This window comes from Eurytemora carolleeae, unplaced genomic scaffold, assembly GCF_000591075.1.
Source record: "Eurytemora carolleeae unplaced genomic scaffold, Eaff_2.0 scaffold478, whole genome shotgun sequence".
Taxonomy (NCBI): Eukaryota; Metazoa; Arthropoda; class Copepoda; order Calanoida; family Temoridae; genus Eurytemora; species Eurytemora carolleeae.
This window is the reverse complement of record NW_019396378.1, coordinates 146,650-164,741: the sequence shown is the minus strand read 5'-3', so window position 1 is coordinate 164,741 and position 18,092 is coordinate 146,650. Positions and strand designations below refer to the sequence as shown.

Sequence of the window (18,092 nt, the reverse complement as noted above, 5' to 3'; positions counted from 1 at the left end):
CTTTTTCAGTCCCTTTCAGCCTGAAAGGGACTGAAAGTGTACAAATCATGTAAATGTTCAAAAATTATGTGCAGTTGAGTACATTAATACAGTATGTTCCCTAGACTACCCATTTCAATTTCGAATTTTTTAAACTGTTAAATAAACTTTATAATAAATTAGGTGAATAAAAAAATCATTTGATTTATAGTTATAACGGAATATCATCGTTTGTAAAGTGGAAGGCATAGAGTCTATGTGAAATGATCATTGGTCAATTAAGAAACAAGCCTATTTCATAATTTGGTTTTCTTTTAACAATAATTTTAGATTTTCTATAAATCTGTGAAGTATACCTGCAGTATGGAAACAGTACACCAAAATGGCCGTTTTACACTTTTTTCTAGTAAATTCCTCTCTATGTATTCTATTCTCTATGTTTCTCACCCAAATCTTATTCCTCTCATGCTCACCTGGCAAAACAATTTACGCCGGAGGGCTCTTCACAGGGATCTTACAGATTCAGTATAAACATATTATTTAACATATACACATTAACTTTATACAGGCAGATTTATAAACATAGAATTCCTTGACCTTTCCAAAATTTTGATATTTATAAAGGGTAGAAATCAGGGCAAAGGAGATTTTATTTTGAAGGGGGTAATGGGGCATTTTAATTTACGTTGTTAAAAAGTGTAAGTGAGAAATAATTACAATTTACTCGCTCATCTATGATTTAAAAATTCGTTGCGTATTTAAATGCATTTTCTGAAAACAGTCAAAAACATAATCTATTACAAAGTGAGTTTCTGAAAATGTTTTAAATTAATATATTTGGTATTGTGATGTGTATAATTGCACAATTTGTACAAAAAGGTTTGTACATTTTTAGATAAAAAGTCAGCACTCGCCACAAACTCTAACTTTCTAATGCAACCCGAAGTCATAGAAATATCAAACTATGGTTCTGTGAGATCAAATAGTCCAAAAGTTTGAAATATAAAAGGTTTACACCCATATCAGGGACAGGATTTAATGAATTTATAAATTCAGGCTTTTAGGGCGCTTACAGGAAATAATTTTAGCTTTTAACTGTTGCTCTGGGCCATTTTAAATCATTTAAAAATGTTAGCGGATTTTTCTTGTCGATAAAAGAACATATTTTCCAGGATTTTTTTCCTTCCGATTTTGATGTTCCATAAACCTTCCCTGGGGTTATGTAAGGTCCCAATCAAAATTTGAACCCGATCGGTTCAGCAGTTTTAACGTTTATCGGTCACAAACAAACAAACAGTCAGAAATACACGCCAAAGTATATGTCTAGATTAGAGTTTGTAGCGAGTCATTATTTCCTTTGTGATAGTTTATGATTCTTATTTCAAAATCTGTATAGTGTATGCAGGAATGACCTGAAAAGAGTTATTGTCAACCATCATTTATAAACTGAATATTGAGGAGGGATAATGTTTCTGTTTTGCCTTCTACTTCATTTACTGGTAAAAATAAATATTCTTTAAGTAATTTTAATCTTTAAACTATAAAGTGGGATTCATAGAACTGTGGAAAAGGAAGACGACATTTAAGCAATCATATATTTTAGTTGTTTTAACGCAAATAGTTTTACCATTAGCTTAAAAATCAACTTATTTACAATTCTAAGAACCCTACAATTGTTTCCATGTTTATTGGACTACTTAAAATTAAAACTTGAGTCTAACGGTCGTCTTCCTTCCACAGTTTTATGGTTACGATGGTAAGTGTATAGACAAAGTAAACGAAAATATTGTCCTTACTAAATGAAATATAAATAATATATAATAATAAACTCAAATTTTCTAATCCCTCTATCTTTGCAATTTGATGTCGTAGAGCTTTGATTGCTATTAAATCTGTTAGATTAGATCAAAAAGTATTAAGTCTACAACCATCAGGATGCAAGGGTAAGAATTAGAAAATCATTATTTGTGGCAGAAACTCAGTTACTTTGCGCCATCTGTATCTATCCAAAAACATAGTGATATTTTTGTCACTTTTTTGTTAAAAAATTAAATATTAAGTTATAAAAAGTGATGCTTATGTGAAAACTTTGTTTATGTTTTCAATACCATAATAAAAAAGGCCCGCTAGCAGTCGTACAGTCCTATTGGAAAAATGAAACCTTGCAGTCTGAATTTTTATAGGATTGTTCAAACATAACATGACTGATTATTTAATTGTACTACAAGCTTAATTAAACCCAAATAGATTTGCAAGAACAATTAAGGTGAAAACAGAGAAATGGACCAATTATACACGACGTCACAAGTGTCAAATATAACAGGGAAAAATAATTTTATCACGTTAGCTGACATGTTTCCAAGATGAAATAACAAAGTGTAAAAACAGAAAATGAAGACCACATAAAATTGCACATATTTTACAGTAAGATAAACACTTTATTCTAAAATTATATTGTATAATAATTATTATATAATAAATTATATGATAAAGACATTCGTATATATGTTGCGAAGAGCCGGCCAAACGGCTGGTCGCAATGAACTGTATGGTACTATAAACAATTTGAGAACCCTTGGTTGGGTTCACAGTAACCCTCACTAATATGTCCCTGTAAGCTGGATTTCAAGTTTCTGCTTTAAAACTTCAATTTCAACTACTTCAGTTGAATTTATCGTAGATCAATTTTGTTCTATTTGGTAGAAATCTTTGGCCCTTACATGTACAGTGATAACCAGAAAAAAATGGAATAAGGAGACGACATTACAGCAATACTAAAGTGTATTTGATGTTGTAGCAAAGCAAATAATTTCTTAGACACTTTTTAAATCACTAACTTTGTAATAGGTGTCTATTAATACTGCACAATTGCTTCGTCTCATTGGACTGTTTAAAGTTGATTCTATAAGTCGTCTTCCTATTTCAGAGTTTTCTAGTTATCACTGTAGGTAATCTGGGACCAAAAGGTTTCTTACTTGTTATTTTCACAATTGGATTTCCCTTTGGGATTATATTCCACTTTATTTAAAAATGTCTTTCATTACAGGAAAAACACGTAGAACATTTTTTTTTATCAAATTATGTATATTTTTTATAAAAATCTCAAATTACGGCTTTCAGTGACAACTTTCTGAGCCTTTATTGTCTGGGTATCTTATGCCAAAAATAAGAGATTCAGAATATAATTTTTTTCCCGTTACACAGGGTGTCCCAATAAACATGGGAATTGAGAGACGACTTGAATATCGTCTTTGATTTCCCATAATTGAGAAATGACATAAAGTGCTTTTCAAAATGTGGTCTTATACCTTCTCTGTATCTTTATAATTGACGGAGATATTAAACATTTAAACAGTTTTGTTGATTTTTAATTAACTGGAATCTGGACAACTTTCCTAATATCTCCGTCAATTTTGAAGGTGAAAACATGGAAGCCCACATTTTGGAAATCCCAGGACTAGTAGTTTTCGGTGTTAAATGTTTGACTGCGAATTCGATACTACAAAATCATATTTACGAAACAATCACGCTTGGAACAAAGACGATATATTATAGTGATGTAAAACTTCCTATAGACGGTAAAACTGGATGGTAAACCAGATAAATCAACTCCATCTAGTGGGAGATTAGGTGTGCTCCCTGTGTCTTGTTAAATATAATGTTTTGTTTAATTCAGGTGATCAACCCAGCACAATCTGCTGAAGCTGATATTGAGGATGACAAAGAGCTCGAGGTTTCTACAGTGAGGCCTAGAACACTGTGCAATAGAAAGACGACATTTAAGCAAGATTATGTATAATTAAAGGCGTTTTAAAGCAAAACGTTTTACCCACAGCATAAAAACCAACTTAATAAGTGAAATAAAACATTGCACAATGCACAATTGCTGTGCTTCATATTAATATTCATATTATTTCATCTAATAAAGATTATAGTCTGATAGTCGTCAATCTATTCCATAGTTTAGTGGGTCTCACTGTTTGAAGGATGAATATGATTATTCCTCTGAACTCAGGAGAGACGGAGTTTGGGAGGCAATGCTTAACCAAGTTTGGGCTGATTTTATAAATACAGTTAACAGGTACAGGTGCAGGTACAGGTACGGGTACAGGTACAGGTACAGGTACAGGTACAGGTACAGGTACAGGTACAGGTACAGGTACAGGTCAGATGCAGATGCAGATGCAGATGCAGATGCAGATGCAGATACAGATGCAGATACAGATACAAATACAACAACGATACAACTAGGGAGAAAGAATTGTACGGAGTGAATATTGAACCGCTTCAGCTGAGTCCTCTACTCGGAGAGAAAGTGGAACTATCCAGAACACTTCTAGGTTACCAGGTACACAATTTCCTAAATTTTGCACATTTTTTCGTTTATTTTTTACAGATATAAAAATAGATTTTACTAGGTCAACCTGACTTTTTGGGATATGTGGGTTCAAGGCATGTCTGGATTAGTTCTCCAAGATGTACAGTTCAAGAGAGATGAAAGTTTATCTATTGTTAGAACCCATGCTATTCTCACTACTCCAGGTACAGTTTATACCTCGCTAGGATCATGTTCTCCATGAATGTACAGTTCAAGAGAGATGAAAGTTTATCTATTGTTAGAACCCATGCTATCCTCACTACCCCAGGTATAGTTTATACCTTGCTAGGATCATGTTCTCCATGGATGTACAGTTCAAGAGAGATAAAAGTTTATCTATTGTTAGAACCCATGCTATCCTCACTACTCCAGGTACAGTTTATACCTTGCTAGGATCATGTTCTCCATGGATGTACAGTTCAAGAGAGATAAAAGTTTATCTATTGTTAGAACCCATGCTATCCTCACTACTCCAGGTACAGTTTATACCTCGCTAGGATCATGTTCTCCATGGATGTACAGTTTAAGAGAGATAAAAGTTTATCTATTGAAAGAGCTCATGCTTTTTTGACTACTCCAGGTACAGTTTTTACCTGGACAGGTTCATGTTCTCCAGGTTATAGTTATAATTAATTATAACTTTGTTTGTATGGATTATTAAGGTTACAATAAAACGTTTTAATTTCTGGTTGCTTTTATTTGAAACTGGGTTTTAAAGCTAGTATAATGATAAAGGAGGAGGTTTGAATTCTCTAGTCTCCAGGTTGTGTTTAGAGCTTGAGTTGGATGGATTCTATAAGATGGAAGGAGAAGGAGGTGGAGCCTGGTCATGGGTCGGAGCTTCTACCATCAGTTCTCAGGTATTACATGTTGTACAGAGAGTACAGAGAGTACAGGGAGTTCAGGGAGTACAGGGAGTACAGGGAGTAAAATGAGTACAGGGAGTACAGGGAGTACAGGGAATACAGGGAATACAGAGAGTATAGGGAGTATAGAGAGCACAGGAAGTACAGGGGGTTCATGAAGTACAGAGCGTACATTCTGATTAAAACAAACAATTAATATTTTAGGGAGCTCAGAAGTTCTCAATCTCAATGAAGAATGTGAGAATTGTTTGTGAACTTCACATTGATCTAGTAGAGGCTTGTTCAGGTAAACACGGAGACAAGATATTGATCTAGTAGAGGCTGGTTCAGGTAAACACGGAGACAAGTTATTGATCTAGAGAGCCTTGTTCAGGTAAACACGGACAAGATATTGATCTAGTAGAGGCTTGTTCAGGTAAACACGGAGACATTATATTGATCTAGTAGAGGCTTGTTCAGGTAAACACGGACAAGATATTGATCTAGTAGAGGCTTGTTCAGGTAAATATGGAGACAAGATATTGATCTAGTAGAGGCTTGTTCAGGTAAACGCGGAGACAAGATATTGATCTAGTAGAGGCTTGTTCAGGTAAACACGGAGACAAGATATTGATCTATGTAGAGGCTTGTTCAGGTAAACACGGAGACAAGATATTGATGTAGTAGAGGCTTGTTCAGGTAAACACGGAGACAAGATATTGATCTAGTAGAGGCTTGTTCAGGTAAACACGGAGACAAGATATTGATCTAGTAGAGGCTTGTTCAGGTAAACATGGACACAAGATATTGATCTAGTATAGGCTTGTTCAGGTAAACACGGAGACAAGACATTGATCTAGTAGAGGCTTGTTCAGGTAAACACGGAGACAAGATATTGATCTAGTAGAGGCTTGTTCAGGTAAACACGGAGACAAGACATTGATCTAGTAGAGGCTTGTTCAGGTAAACACAGAGACACTATATTGATCTAGTAGAGGCTTGTTCAGGTAAACACGGAGACAAGATATTGATCTTTGAATGATCAGTGAGATGATTTTTAATTTTTGTCTTTAAAAATCTTTAAAATAATTTGCGACATTCCTTCGTCTTCCTGCTTGTGTTATAATCACAAAATTCCCCTAGTCTTGGTATTTCCAAAATGTGGTCTACTATTATTTAGCCCTCCCGGAGATATGTATATGATATAATATATAATATGTAGAATTATATTTAGATAAAGACAATGCAGTGATTACAAGGATCAGCTTTCCTCTTCAATATGAGAATGTTCATTTCAACTTTCAAAATATAGGTATCCACACTTTTAGAATATATATATACACACTTTTAGAATATAGGTATATACACTTTTTTAGAATATAGGATAAAGACAGCTTCATTTTATGAAAAAAAGCTTAAAGGACTGTAAGCGTAATTTCAAGTGACCCTTTTATGCCAAGTTGACAGTTAATGGTAACAATTTGATCGGTACTAACAATTTAAAATGAAAATAATTCATGATCGGTGATATTCTGGACCTATAATGGACCCTCTTGGTAATGTTTATGATTCCCATTGGGCACTGTCGTTGATGTTTAGAATCCATATTTAGCACTGTCGTTGATGGTTGTGATCTATAATAAGCACTGTCGTTGATGTTTAGGATCCATATTTAGCACTGTCGTTGATGTTTTTATCAATATTGTATTGTGTACTGTTGTTAATATTTAGAATCCATAGCTGGCACTGTGGTTGATGTTTGTGATACTTAATAACCATTGTCGTTGATACTTAGGATCCATATTGAGCACTGTCGTTGATGTTTGTGATACTTAATAACCAATGTCGTTGCTACTTAGGATCCATATTGGGCACTGTCGTTGATGTTTGTGATACTTAATAACCATTGTCGTTGCTACTTAGGATCCATATTGGGCACTGTCGTTGATGTTTGTGATACGTAATAACCGTTGTCGTTGATACTTAGGATCCATATTGGGCACTGTCGTTGATGTGCTCGGACGAATTGTTATTGAGAATCAGAAGAACGCTCTTGTTACCTTAATCACTGAAGGAATTGCGAGGTATTCTTTTAAAAAAAAGATTTCTATAACGCAGGAAATATTGCATATTAAAATAAATATGTTACATGTTAGTACAGAACACCAATAATACTTTTTTACTTCTAACATTTGAAAATACAAAGGTTTGTTCTGTGATAATAATATGATTTAAATTTATCTTTTCTATTTCAATCCCAAAATTTAAAAAAACCAGAGAAACGCCTAAATCTTTAGGTTTAAAAAACAGGTTGCGTTCTTGATAAAAAAAACCGACAGAGCTAAAAACACCAGGGTTGGAAACCCTGTGTATATATATTCTTTTCTAGTCTTATCCCTCCTCGTATGATATGTTGTAGGGAGAGTCCAGGGCTACTTTGTGGATCCAGGTACTCCAACTACCCTAAAGAACCTCAACTGAATGAGCTGCACCCTGATCAGGACTGGAATACAATAATTAACAGGTAATATCCTATCAGCGTTTTTTAGTAACACATTCTCTTAGTTGGTTAACAAACTGAATAACAGAAAGATGCCCAGCCCAACATATTTATCTAACATAAAGTTTAATTTAAGAGACATCTAGCGTGAAGAAAATTAACTAAAGTACTAAACTAGGCAAGGAGGTTTACTCTACCGGGATAGGCTGGCGGAGAGAACAGTTGAGAAGGTTTTTAAGGAGAGTATTCTATCACATCTCACCAACAATACAAGTCCACTGAGACAGGTAGAAGAATTCCAAACTTTGGGGCCAGTTTTGCAATGAATTCAAAATTCAGTGGCTAGTTACTGTTTCTTATGCTCGTAAGTCGTAAAAACTAAACATTTGCATTTGTTGTTTTTTAAGATTTAAAACGGTTAATCAACAGAAAAATACTTTTTTGTAGGCTTTAGATCCTCTTCCGCTGTTCCCTTTGGAATTTGATCTCAGAAAACGAGTATTCAGGTTTTTACAAAATCAAAATTGAGAATTTACCAAAATAATTTTTCATGTAGTTTAATCTTTTAGAGCTAATGTGGCAGTGTGTAACGTGTACCTACACAATATAAAGAAAATCAAGGATTTTGTAAGTAATAAAATGGAAGTTTTTTTAATTTAAAGGGTGACCCTCCATGCAAAGATGGCAATGCTCAATTATAACTTTTATCTGATCTTAAAGGGAGTTACTTTTGAAAACATTTATAATATTTATTAATTAAATCCTGCACCAGCGAAATATTATTTAAAAAAATCTAAAATATTATGAAATATTAAATATATATGAATGTGTTGATAAATAATCGATGACTCTTGTTTGTAATATCTGAATTTGTTTGGAATTAAATTGATTATTTTACGATCCGAGTTAAATGTTTCAACTTTCAGAATTTGTATGGACGCTACATTCTTCGGTATGAGTCGTTTTTAACAATTTTCTCCTTATAAACACAACAGATAAAAGTAAGATTATAGTAGCAATAAAAAGCGCTTAATTTTCGCCGTAAATCTATACCCCTTTTTATTTTTCGCGAACACTCCCTTTAACTATCGTAGATAGTTTATTTTTTTTTATAAGTTGAAAAGCGTTTTTTAGAAAACTTCTCTTTGCTTTTCTGCAGTAGAAATGCGCATGTCACTTTTGTAGAAAATTTCAAAATAGAAAATAATCAAATTTTAAAATCAAAAAAACATTGATATCTAATTTATACTTGAACAAACTAAGCTTTTATAAGGCTAACGGTGTGAATCGGGCATTGTCATCTTTGCATGGAGGGTCACTTGAAAATACGCTTACAGTCCCTTTTAGATAATTGATTAAACGAATACTAATATAAATCGTTTGTAAACCATGTCCAGTCGAAAAACAATAATTTCACATTAAATTTTAATTTAAGTCTGAAAAGAAATATAAAACAACTAAGATATTCAGACCCAATTAAGTTTTAGCTTTCCAATTTTAACCGTGAATTACTATGAAATTAAAGTTTAATTAGTCCAAAATAACGCATAAAAAAGAAGTAACTAGGACGGGGGTTAAAAACTATGGTTCTTAATAGTAATTTATTTTAGAACATTATATTACTTAGAGATAGATCTCTTCAATACAGCGCATTAAGGAATATTGTGGATTTACATTAAACTACAGGGTGTCCCATGAAACATGACAATTAGTGAATAGTTTTATATGTCTTCTTCCAAAAGATATTAATTATCATTAATAAGAAATATAACATGGCAGTTATTTTACAGTAAAATTAATTTCAAAGTAAAATATATTTGAGTAAAAGATTGTGTTAACGAAATATCTTTAATATATAATATAATATATGGTAGAAGACATTAAAAACCATTCACTAATAAGTCATGTTTCGTGGAACACCCTGTAATTTAAATTAAAGTCTTGTATGTTTTCAAACTGAACTTTGTTTTTATAGAGTTTGCTAATAAGGAAGAGGTGAAAACTAGAAATTAGTTTACTTGTCTAACTGTAAGATGTAAAATCTAAACTGAACAGGAATTATGAGATCACAAAGCTATGTCAGTAAATTTGTAAAATTTGACCTCATATCTTATAGTCTAGATTGGAGTCTTCTTTAAACAACAGGGTTACCCACAAAGGATGAGACCTGAAACTCGTTAAAAAGAATTCTCTGTGGGTTGCACTTGGATTTTGTTAAAGGGACAGACAGACTATGTAAGGTAGTTAAACTGAGTATGCAGTGTTGTGGACAAATTTGAGACAAATAAAACGTTTCCACGATGTATAAATACTAAGTTTAAGTAAAGTCATTTTTAATGATTAATATTAATGAAAAGACTTGGCAAAAATATAAACAAGTATACAGCAGAAGTGATCCATCAATGTAAGAAAAAAGACTCAATGAATCCTAAATGAAGTCTCATCCTTTTTGGGTAACTCCGTAAAGGGAAAAAAGAAACAAAGCAATTGACTCTTTTCCACAAACTCAAATTTTCTAAACCCGATATCTTTGCAACCTGATGGTGTAAACTTTTGATATGTCAAACTTTCAATATTTGATCTAACAGAATTAATAGTTTGAAATATCTAAGGTCTACGCTACGACATTGGGGTCTAAGGATAAAGGGATTGTAAACTCAGAGTTTTTGGAAAAGTCTCAATTTTATTTGCAATGAATGAATCCATTATTTTGATATAAACCCATTGGATATAAAATTATTTGGATAGAGTTACTGCAACCCTGCCTTTGTCTTGGATGACTGGAGAATATAAAATGTAAGTCTTTTTTCAACCAAACAAATTTGAGTTTTTGCTACAAACTCAAATTTTCTAATCCCTATATCTTTGCCATCTATAAGTAGTAACATCAAAGTGAAACATCAAAGGTCTACGACATTGGGTTGCAAAGATAAAGGGATTATAAAATCAGAGTTTGTGACAGAGACTCAATTTCTTCAAAGAATATAAGTAGAGGTTGAAACTTTTGTTTAAAATGGAAATTAACTTCAACGCCTGAGATATCCACAGTGAACACTTGTAAAAACAATAACTTGCGATTTCTCAGAGATACAGGGTCACCCATAAAGAATGAGACTGTAAAGACGATCTAAAACTCTTTAAAATATGATAATCCCAATCTGCATTAATTATAGTCTTTCAATTGCTTATTAAATGATTTAAAAGAAACAAGTTGTAGGAAGCGCCATACTTTTACATATACAAACAGAAGAATTTTCGTACAGTCTTCTCTGAAGTTTCATTCTTTGTGTGTGATCCTGTATCTCTTAATCCGTCGGACAAAAAAAATATACCGGATTGGAAATTTATCGGATTAGAAATATACCGGATTAGAAATATACCGGCTTAGAAATATATCGGATTAGAAATATACCGGATTAGAAATATACCGGATTAGAAATATACCGGATTAGAAATATACCGGATTAGAAATATACCGGATTAGAAAAATATACCGGATTAGAAATATACCGGATTAGAAATATATCGGATTAGAAATATGTCGGATTAGAAATATACCGGATTAGAAATATACCGGATTAGAAATATATCGGATTAGAAATATACCGAATTAGAAATATACCGGATTAGAAATATATCGGATTAGAAATATGTCGGATTAGAAATATACCGGATTAGAAATATATCTTATAAGAAATATCTTGGATTAGAAAAAAACAAGGTCTAAACTGTGAAATAACCTTTTTTTTAACTTATAACATATAACATCTTTGTTAATAAATTTTTATTGTTTTTTTAAAGGAACAATTTTAATTCTCTCAGGAAACGAACAACTCTAATTTTCTAATTAATAAATCTTTGCAACCTATTGTCTTGGATCTGTGGTATTAGATCAAATAGTCTTAAGTTTATAAAAATAAAAAAGGTTTACTCCATCAGGCTGTATTGATGTAAGAATAAGAAAATTTTTACTGGCCATTCCTCAGCAAGTTGCCCCCTATTTAAAAAAAAGAACAAAAAAAATACTTTACAAAATTTTTCTTTTTTTTCAGGAAAAAAGGAGTTTTTCTATCAATATTCCCCGTTAAAGCTGGAGGAGACTTTAATATTGATTTCAAACAAAACGTCGTAAGGAACGGAACTAAATCTTTAAATTCTCAATAATTTCTATTGTCCTATACAAGGTACTAATGCAAGGAAAGTTAATTGCAGTAGCGTATACTCTGTGTACATATTGAAACCAGTTCTCTCTGGGCGGAATTTGTAAAAAAGAATAGATGCATTAGTGTTCGTTTAGTATTCAAGGAGGTTAAAAGCATTAAATTTTGATAATTCAAATCATAGTTTCGAACTATGAGCAGAATATTTCATAGATTATTTGTGTGAAAATGGATTCCATGTCAGGCTTCGACATCCGTCTTGTGCTTACTTTTCCGCCCAAAAAATTTGTAGACCTCTGAAATATCTTTCCTTGCATTAGTACCTTGGTCCTATAAATGTCTATGTCTGAATTGTCTCATGTCTGTTTCCTTCATTGTGATCTTGCCAAAACGTACATGGTCGATTTTACACTGGGTAGTCCAGATTTGACAGTACGACTGAATTCCTATACGTACATGTTGTGCCGGCTCGGATCATCCAACGATTTGAGCAATATGTGTATTTGCTGCTTTTTGTCTTTATCATCTGTGGTCTAACATCTTCTTGTGTGTTTTCATATATTTTTTTTTTATATCTACGTGCTTTGTAATGTTTTTTTTTACGTCCAATTAACTAATTGTTGCGCAATTGACCTTTTGTTTCTTATTTCTCTATGCCGGTGATGCAATTGTGAATTATTATTTTTTCCCTTTTCTTCGAGTTTTAATTTGTTTTCTGGTTTCCATATTGTTTGTTTCCAAATTGTTGTTTATTTTAAACATTAGGTTTTCTTCCACTTTGCCAAATTTTGACGCTCACAGAAAATTTATGCAAAAAAACAAAACAAAAGTGAATCAAAAAAGATCCAAAAACGATACAAAAACGATCCTGAAGGTGTATATTAGGCCTATTGTTGTCTGCTGTCCTAAATTGTCTTTTACGTCATATACGTCATAAAGGACCTTTCATTTGTTGTCCAAATGTCCTTTTAGCCTGATGTCCTCTGCATAGTCTGTGTCCTACAGTGAGAACCAGAAAACTGTGGAATAGGAAGACGACATGAAAGCCATACTTAACCCTATTTATCCGGGGGGTTTGCGATGACTCAAAAAGTATTTGAGCTAGGAAGCTCAAATTTTCTGGCTTTTCTAACTTAAGGCTAAAAGCTGGTCTTTTATACCTACTGCCTGAGTCCTCAGGCATACTTCCTAAATGCCTCATTTTACCAATTGTAAAGAAATTTTGCACAGATTTTTGCACAGCTACGCCTTTAAAGGGAATTTGCACATTTTCAGTTTTTCTTGAATACACATTTAGGTTTTAAAAATTTTGCAAACGTTTTTGCACATTTTTTGCTTAATAACTAGATTTTGCAATTAATAGTTGGATTTGTGAAAATTTGCCATTTATTTGCAGATTATTGAAGTTGAGCCTAAGTGCTTTCCAAAAACGTATCAAATTGTATAGATTTGTATCACAATTATAAAATAGAAGGAGGGGGGTCAATTTGACCTCCCTCCAGGTAATCATGAAACCAGACGTCAGAATAAATAGGGTTAAGAGTATTTGATGTTGTTACAAAGCAATAAGATTTACCATACTCTTATTGAATCACTTACTTTGTGTAATGAATGTTTACAGCCAACAATTGCAAAATTGCACTGTCATAACTTGAATTTATGAGTCGTCTTCTTCCTCCAGAGTTTTCTGGTTCTCCCTGTTGTCCGTCTGTTGTCCTACTGTTACTAAATGTTCCTGCTGTGAAGGATGATTGTTGTTCTGAGAAATACAACTCAGGTATAACGTGAAAAAAAATATCCAAACATCGAAAATTAAATCTTATTTTCAATTTCTTTCTATTTAAAGTAGGGTTTCCAAACATTCGTTCACTCTCTTTTGCGAAATTTCCGTTCAGCCAACGAGACGAAAATGAGGACGAAAACGAAAATTTTCATTCAAAATAGTTTGTTTTATGCAAAAATTTTCTAACTTTAGATTTTTATCTCGAAAGGACAACGGTTTTAACGAAAATTTTGAGAAAATTAACGCAATTTTTGACGAATTACGTTAGTCACTTGTCAAATTTCGTTAGAAACGCTAATTTAAAGTTGTGCACATTTTCTAACGAAAGTATACATAAGTCATAATTTTTTTAATAGGCGTAGTATTTATTGGATGATTTTAGTTTTAAGTAACATTAGTCATAATAATTTGTGAGAACTTAGCTTAATTGTAGAATTTTCTTCTTTTGTCTATAACTATCTATATATATATATATACTTTGCTTGTCTGTCTGTTTGTATTCAATAAACGCCATAAAGACTAAACCAATCGGGCCCAATTTTTTTGTGGGACCTCGCGTGACCCCAGAAAAGGTTTATGGATGATCGAATTTTCAAAAATTGGCCTCTAACAAAATTCGATTTTTGAAAATTTTGAAAATCTGCGAAATTTTTTGTTTCTCGTTTTGTTTTACAATGTATACAAAAATAACATGTTCACAATTGAAATAGAAGATGAGCGCCTAGTGTTTACAAATTTCAGTATAGTATCATTAATATTGTTTCTCAGATGTAAAAGATATCAGGAAATGTTCCTTATTCAGGGATTAGTGCTTGAACATTTCAGTGTAGATTCAGAATGGAGAGAAACTACATTCTCGGTAATTCAATTATTCATCCTTTCCTTTATTCATTCATCCTTTCATTTGTCATTCCATTATTTAATCCCATTCATTGATCCATTCAATAATCAATTCTTTGAACCATTCAATGATTTATTTCGTTGATCTTTTCAATGATCCATTCAATAATCCATTCATTAATCCATGTAAAGATATATACTCGACAATTGACTACTGATTAATGACTAATAATGAATTGTTTATTTGTTTTTGTTTACAGTTTGGTGTACTGCAAGATCTAGCATATATCATGACGAATGAATTGTTTATTTGTTATTGTTTACAGTTTGATGGTGTACTTCAAGGCCTGGGGGAGCTGGCTGATATGATGATGAATGAACTAGGTGTCGGGGAAATCATTGTTAAGAAACAGAAGAGGTACAGTCACAGAGTAGAGAATATATATTTAGAGAAAAGACAAGAAAATTCCTCGGTTTTAACTATTTATCTCTTCATTACAAGATTGCACTAAATATAGGATATATGCATCATTTGTGGGTTTAACCATGTACAGGGTGTCCCAAAAAACATGGGAATTCAGTGACAAATTCGATATCGTCTTTGTTATGAATTAGCATTGTAATACCTAATTTTAAAAGCCATAATATTATTATGTCTGCTAGAGTTTATTTTATGAAAAGGGTAAAAGACTGTAAAGATGTGTCTATAATGTCTCCGCAAGATGAACAGTGAATACGGACAAGTTTACTCTGTTTGTATACTGTAATTTTCTTGTTTTACTAAGTACAACCGAATGCAGTCAAAACATAAACAAACAAAATGTAAACATAGCAGACGAAACTCTTACAGATTACAGCTTTCTCAGTAGGTATCACTATACTAAATCAAAGAATTATTTGAAAAGACGATATCGAATTCGTCACTGAATTCCCATGTTTTTTGGGACACCCTGTATCTTAAACTTTACAATAAAAAACTACATTGAACACCCTGTATTCTATATTGTTTATTGGGACACCCTACATTCTATATTGTTTTGTGCGACACCCTGTTTTCTATACTGTGTATTGGTACACCCTGTATTCTATATTGTTTATTGGTACACCCTGTATTCTATATTGTTTAGTGGGACACCCTGTATTATATATTGTTTAGTTTGTTTAGCAGGGACACCCTTTATTCTATATTGTAGTGGGACACCCTGTATTCTATATTCTTTAGTGGGGCACCCCGTATTCTTTATTGCTTAGTGGAACACTTTTATTCTATATTGTTTAGTGGGACACCCTGTATTGTTTAGTGGGGCACCCTGTATTGTTTAGTGGGGCACCCTGTATTGTTTAGTGGGGTACCCTGTATTGTTTAGTGGGACACCCTGTGTTGTTTAGTGGGGCACCCTGTATTGTGTATTGTTTAATGGGACACCCTATATTATATATTATTTAACTGGACACTCTCTATTCTATATTGTTTAGCTGGGTGATGGACGAGATCAAGGAGTATACCAGGGGGATGGCAGAGTGTGTGATGTGGCGACCTTCTCTAGGATTAGAACTGTGTATGCGCCAATTCTGGATTGAGCAAGGTATTTTTTAGGGAAGATTTGTTCACCCAGGGGCGTGCAAATAAATTTGTCCAAGGGGGGGAGGAGAGCTAACCGCCAACCCTCCCGGAAATCATAGTTTTTGCTTTTCCAGAGATACACTTAGAACCCCTCGGGGTTTATTATCGATAATGGAAAACAAATATCAGAATTTAATTTGTCTCACCACGTCTGAGAACTCTAGCTGACCCTCTATATTGCCTAGAATTGGCTTTATCACCAAGCACTGACATTATGTCCTTAAGGGACTAAGGTCGTAATTCCAAATGAATACATTTATTGAGTCCCACTCACAACGGTATCCTCGAATAAAGCGTTGATGTTGAACAATGATTCATCTTCCACTGTTCACATTATGGATCAGATAAAGGTTTTAAACCATATATTTACAGGGTCACTTAAAGGGAGTGTTCGTGAAAACGAAAGGGGGTATAGGCTTACGGCAAAAAATGAGAGCTTTTGATAGCTACTAACCTTACATCTTTCTGTTGCGTCTATAAGGAGAAAATTGTTATACCGGATCATGCTGAAGAACGTAGCGTCCATATATATTCTGAAAGTTGCAACAGTTAACTTGGATCGTAAAATAATCAATTTAATTCCAAACAAATCATTTAGATATTACAAACAATAGTCTTCGATTATTTTTCGATGCGTTCGTTAATGGTTAATATGTCATATTATTTTTGATTTTAAAAAAATAATATTTCGCTTGCACTGGATTTTCGAACATTTCTGGGAAAAAATGAAAATGTCGTCTTTATTATCAAAAATCCTTGAAACTGGAATATATGTTTTCAAGGGTAACTATCAGATCATAAAAAATAAAAAATATTATGAAATATCAACTGTATACGAATATGTCAAAAAAAATCATGGATGATTATTGGTTTTAATATCTGAATGTTTTTTTTGGAATTAAATTGATTTTTTTTTCGAACGGAGTTGTATGTTGCAACTTTCTTAATTTGTATGGACGCTGACTTCTTCGGTATAAGTCGTTTTTAACAATTTTTTCCTTCTCGCCATCATTGATAGAAGTTAGATTAGTAACGATTAAAAGCGCTTTTCGTGCTAAGCCTTTACACCCTTTCATTTTTCGCGAACACTAACTTCAAAGAAGAAGACAGTTCTTTTCATTTGATGAGGCCTCATGGTGACTAGTCATGTGCAGTTGGTTGATTTTTTCCCCATATTCTCCTCCAGGGTCAACATTTGGCATAGTGTAAAAAGAGTAAATATTTTTTAAATATTTTTTTTGTTCAAAAACGATCCAAAAATCAACGTTTTTGGCAAGTTTTTCATATATTAGGACAAAAGAAATACAAAGTGTTCAATTGTTAAAATTTAATTAATTGTTAAAAAACATTCGCTTTTTGACTCTGAAATAAAATATAGGCTAAAAGAAACCAACTAATTCCGTCGTTCTTCATGTTAACTATTTTCAGGGTGGAGCTATCCGTGGACCTATCCAACCTGCAGTTAGAATTGGAAATAACTATTTTCTCTTGTTATAGTATAGTATAAAGTAAAGTAGAATGTGAATGGAATAGTATATGTACTACAGTTAAATACAGAATACCTTTACTTTGCGATAGAATATTATATTCGGAAAGAATTAATTTCAAGCCTTGTTATCTAATTATAGATTTTCATCTTTCAATTGCGGTTTCTGTGTATAAAGAAAATTGTAGGAATATACAGTGTATCCCACGAAACATGACAATAGTAAGACGACTTTAATGTCGTATTTAATCCTGGAATTTATACGCGACATTCAGTATTAAACCTTATTTAACATGTATGATTCTTTATACAACAGCCACAACATTCTCCTAATCCTGGCAATAACAAAATGTAGTTTGATTTTTTTGTGCAGTCAATATTACCACAGATATTTAGAATTATATTCAGATTTTAATTTTGTTACATAGAATCATATTGGTCGAGTTGGTCTTCTCATATCTTGGGTAATATTAAAAGCACAAAAAAATGCAGATAAC

General features: G+C 32.7%; 1 protein-coding gene across 3 annotated transcripts; it reads left to right on the top strand.

The window, feature by feature from the left end:
• Nucleotides 1-1,357: 1,357 nt before the first annotated feature.
• Nucleotides 1,358-17,681, top strand: LOC111702036 (uncharacterized). Of its 3 annotated transcripts, none has more exons than XM_023473560.1 (21): nt 1,358-1,478; nt 3,656-3,712; nt 3,966-4,060; nt 4,231-4,327; nt 4,398-4,521; nt 5,132-5,217; nt 5,428-5,509; nt 6,437-6,514; nt 7,190-7,286; nt 7,622-7,726; nt 7,881-7,989; nt 8,150-8,208; nt 8,272-8,329; nt 9,313-9,359; nt 10,451-10,498; nt 11,755-11,835; nt 13,609-13,639; nt 14,448-14,504; nt 14,812-14,903; nt 15,962-16,071; nt 17,538-17,681. In XM_023473560.1, the coding sequence occupies exons 1-21, from the start codon at nt 1,446-1,448 to the stop codon at nt 17,573-17,575; spliced, it is 1,584 nt and encodes a 527-aa protein (XP_023329328.1). In that variant the 5' UTR covers nt 1,358-1,445; the 3' UTR covers nt 17,576-17,681. The 3 variants fall into 3 exon arrangements, with proteins under 3 accessions (XP_023329328.1, XP_023329327.1, XP_023329326.1); XM_023473559.1 differs by having other exon boundaries at nt 3,656-3,721; XM_023473558.1 differs by having other exon boundaries at nt 3,656-3,721; nt 3,942-4,060.
• Nucleotides 17,682-18,092: the final 411 nt, after the last annotated feature.

Bases quoted from the DNA above. Each gene is read 5' to 3' on its own strand.
- LOC111702036 (XM_023473558.1), top strand. From the start codon at position 1,446: ATGTTTCTGTTTTGCCTTCTACTTCATTTACTG. The intron at 3,722-3,941 runs GTGAGGCCTAGA...TCTATTCCATAG, and splicing joins AAGAGCTCGAGGTTTCTACA to TTTAGTGGGTCTCACTGTTT. The intron at 6,515-7,189 runs GTATCCACACTT...GTTGATACTTAG, and splicing joins TTTCAACTTTCAAAATATAG to GATCCATATTGGGCACTGTC.